This window comes from Octopus sinensis, linkage group LG6 (genome assembly GCF_006345805.1).
Source record: "Octopus sinensis linkage group LG6, ASM634580v1, whole genome shotgun sequence".
In the NCBI taxonomy this organism is placed as follows: domain Eukaryota; kingdom Metazoa; phylum Mollusca; class Cephalopoda; order Octopoda; family Octopodidae; genus Octopus; species Octopus sinensis.
In genome coordinates, this window is record NC_043002.1 from 56,029,006 (window position 1) to 56,035,005 (window position 6,000).

General features: G+C 37.6%; 1 protein-coding gene across 16 annotated transcripts in view; it reads right to left on the reverse strand.

Annotated features, from left to right (window-relative positions):
- Window positions 1-6,000, reverse strand: part of LOC115212854 (dedicator of cytokinesis protein 3) — a 301,286-nt gene that overhangs the window by 200,527 nt on the left and 94,759 nt on the right. For all 16 annotated transcript variants that reach the window (XM_036503925.1, XM_036503926.1, XM_036503924.1 and 13 more), the window contains exon 2: window positions 4,299-4,394. In XM_036503925.1, coding sequence (XP_036359818.1) covers window positions 4,299-4,394 — 96 coding nt within the window. The remainder of the gene's footprint in view (window positions 1-4,298; window positions 4,395-6,000) is intronic.

The following is a 6,000-nucleotide window of genomic DNA, read 5'->3' on the forward strand; positions in this document are numbered from 1 at the left end:
TTACACTGGCCCCAGTACTCAACCGGTACTTATTTTATTGACCCCACCACCACCAAAAAAAAAAAAAGAAGAAAGGAAGAATTTGAACTCAGAATGTAAAGCTGGAAGAACTGCTGTTAAGCATTTTGTTCAGTGTGCTAATGGTTCAGAAGAGTTAATCTCATTAATAAAAAGTAGCCATTTTTGGATCAACTTGTAATGTGAACAAATATTATTACACCTGCCAATACATCATTTCTCTCCAGCTTCCACTTTTGGTGCTCATTTTTCACAGTTCCATGATGTCACACTGCATATACACGTTTCATATAACCTACTTTTCACATGGAGAATGAGAGAGAGAGAGAGAGAGAGAGAGTCAGAGATCTTTTGCTGCCAACAGAAACAACAGTTTCCTGAACTTCGTTCCTGGCGCTTACTCTGCCACTACCACCACCACTATAACCACCTCCGACTAGATCACCTTGGTAACCGAATGTAACAGTTGTTGGGTACATCACAAGAGTGTGGAGAATGCACATCTTGGGTGGGGGTTCTTTCTTTTTCTTTTAATCTATGACACCTTATTACCTACAGTCAAAAGATAACCTGGACAGAAACAAACCCAAGTGGCATAATTGAACAGTCTGGCAAAACAGATAATAATAACGATGATGATTTCAAAATTTGGCACAAGGCCACCAATTTCAGCCCCCAGTTCTCAACTCATACTTATTTTATTGACCCTGGAAGGATGAAAGGCAAAGTCAACCTCGGTGGAATTTGAGCTCAGAATGTGTAGACAGATGAAATGCTGCTGAGCATTCTGCCCAGCATTCTAACAATTCTTCCTTTCCGATGCCTTAATAATAAGAATTTGGCTCCTTTATAGGCAAAGATGTGAAATTCAGGAAGAGGGGATTAGTTGACTACATCAATGATTATATATTCTATTGCCCCAGGAGAATATGAAAGGCAAATTTTACTTCGGCATAACTTGAACTCAAAACGTACAGAAATGGGATAGTAGCACATAGTTTTCAGCACTAATACCATATTTACCAAACAAAGAAATGTGTGTGCTCGTCGTCTCACTTTATATCCACTATAAAAAGAAAACTACCTGCTTAGCATTCACAAATATACGTAAGCATTGTTTGTATTATTTTTGTAAGCCCCGATTCAAACACACAGTCAACATTTAACTGTCTGTTTTTGTTTGTTTTATTTTCCATATAACTTCCTAAGAGATCTAACAAGTTTTCTCTGATCAGCCAACATACAATTAATCTTATCTACAAAAATATTTGCATGATTTTCTTTTTCTCTTTTTATTTGTACATATTAAAGACCCAAACGGAGCATTTATCTCCTCAATGCACCAAAAATGTCTCCTGACACATTTCTGTTAAAAAAAAAAAACAGCTGTAGAAGTCTATGGAATCAGTTCAAAACAAAAAGCAGAGAACATTCTTCCAGAAGATTCTCAACTGTGATGGTTAAAGCAAATTTAAAACACACACACAAAACACCACTACAGTCATTGTTGTCATCATCCTCCTTGTTACATCCACATTTTATATGCACAAGCATGGCTATGTGGTTAAGAAGCTTGCCTCTCAACCATGGGATCTTGGGTTCAGTCCCACTGGGTGGCACCTTGGGCAAGTGTCTCCTACTTTAGCCCTGGGTCAACCAAAGTCTTGTGAGTGAATTTAGGGGGTGTCTACCTTTACCTTGATATCACATGATGTTTGTAAATTAGCATCACTGTCTTCAAGTGGGGTTGTTTCCAGTCATCCATGAAAAAAAAAACATGTCTGGCCAAGGGAAAATTTACCTTGCCAGGAAACAGGTGAGGGTTGGTGACAGGAAGGGCATCCAGCTGTAGAAAATTTGCCTCAACATGTTTTATCCAACCCATGCCATGCAAGCATGAAAAGTGGATGTTAAATGATGCTGATGAACATCTCATACCACATAGAGTCACTTGGTGCAATCTTTTGACACCTGAGCACACAGAGCAACAAAAAAAGCTAATCTTTGCTGTTGTGTAGGTTATGGTTTTATGGCTAGAATCCTTACATCACACCAATCACTTTGAAATATAGCATGACTAAAGAATGACCTTCACCCAGCAGTGTGTGTGGTGGGGTACATAAGAGTATCGCTTCAGAAGTTAAAAGCTTTGCTTTTCATTTATGGTTTCATGTTCAGTCCTACCACACAGCGCCTTGGGAGAGCGTCTTCTACTATAGCTCCAGGCTGACCAAAATCATGTGAAAGTGGGGTCCTTTTGTTTCCAGTCTTCTGCAAAACCATATCCAGCTATAGGGAAATGTTACCTTGCTTGAAAACGGTTGAAGTTTGGCAAGTTTGTCAAAAATCTCTCTCAGCAAATTCCAACAGCCCCATGCAAGAATGGGGGGGGGGGTGTTAAAACAGCAGCATTGGGTTAATGACAATCAGAAGACCAAACCAATCAAAGTAAACACCAAGACATAGGAACCCCTGTAAAATAGATAATAGGCACAGGTGTGGCTGTATGGTAAGAAATTTGCTACACAACCACATGGTTCCAGGTTCAGTCCTACTGTGTAACACCTTGGTCAAGTGTCTTTTACTATAGCCTCAGGCCAAGCGAAGCCTTGTGAGTGGATTTGGTAGAAACGGAAAGAAGCCCAGTGTGTGTGTTGTGTGTGTGTACCCTATCCCACTACTGAACAACCAGTGTTGGTGTGTTTATGTTCCTGTAACTTAACAGTTTGGCAAGAGACTAATAAGCACTGGGGTTGATTTGTTCAACTAAAAGACATTCAAGGCTGTGCCCCCAGCACAGCTGCACTGAAACAAGTAATAAAAAAAAAGAAAAGAAAAGAAGATAAGCATAAATATAAATTTTGTCTCTAAACATGAGGTTAATAATCCAAAAATTTGAAAATTTTTACTGCCATGAATGGCCTCTCCTAAAAGAAAGAGTCATTTTGGAAACTTTTTTAGTTCACATTTATTAGGATTTCCGGTTATATGAACATGCAATAGTTTTGTTAATACATTAGCAAATAGCAATAGTTTGTGTGTATTGTGTATATATATATATATGTTTGCATACAAAACAGGATGTTCTCTTTATGCATCAGCAAGTGACATAGTGCATATGTACACACATGTGTATGTATGTACACGTGTGTGTGTGTACAAAACATTATGCCATGTCATTTTGCAATTCTATGCATCACAATAAAAACCAACAAAGTTGTGTTTTCACAGAAAAGGTTTGAAAGAAAATATTTTAAACTACTTGTTTTCTTATAAATTTCTTTACCTTGACACTTTAATTTGTGCTAGTTTATCATGTTTAATAATAACACATAGAGCCTCAAAAGCCAGTGTTGTGGTACCTAAAACAATCAGTGCATTTGGAACCATCTCAATGAGAGCAATACACTGGCATCAAAAACTGCAAAGACCAAACTTCATAGGAAATATTCAGTTGGCAGCAATACTCTAAGCATCAGGATGGAGCTGAGATGTGACATAGATTAATCAGAAGTTAAGATGATGATGATAATCCTTTCTACTAGAAGCACAAGGCCTCAAATTTGGGGGACGGGATTAAGTTAATTACATCAACCCCCAGTGCATGACAGGTACTAATTTTATTGATCCAGTGGAACTTGAACTCAGAACATAACAGCAGATGAAATACCGTTAAGCATTTTGCCAGCATTCTAATGATTCTGCCAAACCGTCACCTTAATAATAATAATTATAATAATAAAAGATGGGCTACAGCAAATATTCTGCTCAATACCACAGATTCGCTTGTCAGTTGTTTGACTTTAACCAGATGAGCATGTCTCTTAGTGGCTAACAATATGTGTGTCTCTGATCACAAGCAGAAGTAGTGGGGGAACATCATAGCCATGTGTTGACAAGAATTGCTTGCGGTTTAGACAATTCACCTCTAGAAATGTGTGTTTTGTTCAACATCCTTAAAGCAACCCTTATTCATGGGCCTTTTGAGCAGGATGGGCTACTCAACCTGAAGGCAATTCTTACTGGACCCCACTTGCAAGATAAACAGAAACAGATTATCTTGATATGAGATATGAGATTACCATGTCGCAAACATAGGGCTGTGGTGCATGTGCCTGGTGCACTCTTGTCAGACGGGTAGTCATGATGGGTGTATTGGGCTTCGTATATTTGTACCCCAGTGTCACTTTGATGGCATGTATTAATAATAATGTACCAAATCCGTTGATTATGAAGTGTTTCTTAAACTTACAAAAATTCACAAAACAACTGAATCTTACTTGGTTCATTTTTGCTGTAAACTTCCAGAATATGGACAGTGTCTCCAGTTGATAATGGTAAGCCATGTTTCACATCACCAGAAAAATTACAAACAGCTGCAAATAGAAAAATAATTTCATGGTAATTCAACAAAAAACACAAATTCAAAGAAAAGTAACATGAAACAAACATAACATTCCATATTTGTTATATATAAGGAGAAAATAGATAAACAACCCTAACAAATAAACTGGTGCAAGTCTGGGAAGCAGGAAGTGATCTATGACAGACATTTCCAACTCATACCAACACAGAAAAGTGGGAAGTAAAGCACCATGATGATGACACCAACACCACCAATGAGGAATATATCAATCATTATCAGTATTCAATAAACAAGAGTTTTTACAAACTGGCAGAATAAATTCAATGATCATGTTTCTAACACAGAATATACACAGCTTTGTCTCAATCTTACATATTCTCATCAGTGATACTAAACATCTCCAAAACAATGACAAAAGTGTTAAATACATGAAATGATACAAAAATGTTCACATGACCCCCCCCCCAAATCCCCCACCCACACACATGCATACACACAGCATGGCAAGAAATACAAAGATGGACAGCTCTGTTCCAAATCACCATTTCACCAGAACCAATTCTGGAGAGACAACCAGGAAGTAAAACTAAAATAAACATGTGCAGGTGTGCCTATGTAGAAAGAAGCTTACTTCCCAACCATATGGCCTTGGATTCAAGTCTTACTACTATCGCCTCAGGCCAACCAAAGCCTTGAGTGGATTTGGCAGATAGAAACTGAAAGAAGCCCATCATGTGTGTGTGCGTGTGAGTGTGTATGCATTTGTTTCCCACCACCACTTGACAACAGGTGTTGGTGTGCTTACATCCCCAGTTCAGGGTTTGATTAATTCAATTAAAAATTCAAGGCAGTGCCCAAGCATGGTCACAGTCTAATGACTAAAACAAGTAAAAAAAAAATGACTGTAAATGAAAGCACACTGTGTGAAAAACTTGTGAATTCACTATTAATCATGTAAAGAGATTGATGGGGAAAAAAACAATAATCGCATGATACATCTCTACAATTAATAACAGAAATTGAGTTTTCATCCAATCTCAGCCTCCAGTGATTTTTTCTAACAATTCCTTATTTCTTTCATTCCATTTACAGTTTCTTTTGATAATTGCTTTATATTAATTTCTTTTGTTTTGCATCAATTTTCCTTCCTTGTTTCTCGACTACTTTTTATTCATTAAGAGAAACAGATTTGTTTCGTATTTATATTTTACTGGTTTCAGCCAGAGGCCGAGGCCATGCTGTAGCACCACTGTTTAGTCTCTTTGGGTTTCTTTTCTATACTGTTTCTGGCGAAGTAGCAAGCTGGACAGCACTGCTCTTCTTTGCACCTCCTGTCTTATGTCAATCTTTTGGGGGGGAATTTCAGAATAGCTATCGCTAATTTATGGAAAAGGGAAAGAGCAAAAGATTCCACTGCCACCTATAATGAATTTCTAGCTCTCTTCCTTCTCCATGAAGTTCTCCATGATAGCTATTTCAAAACACAAATTATTCTGGTTTTATTTGTTATTAATTAACAGATTGATTAATTATGACCTTGCCATATGCTTGGCTATGGTTTGGATATGATGTCAATTGTTTTGGATTTATCTGGATTATTGTTAATCCAAATTTCG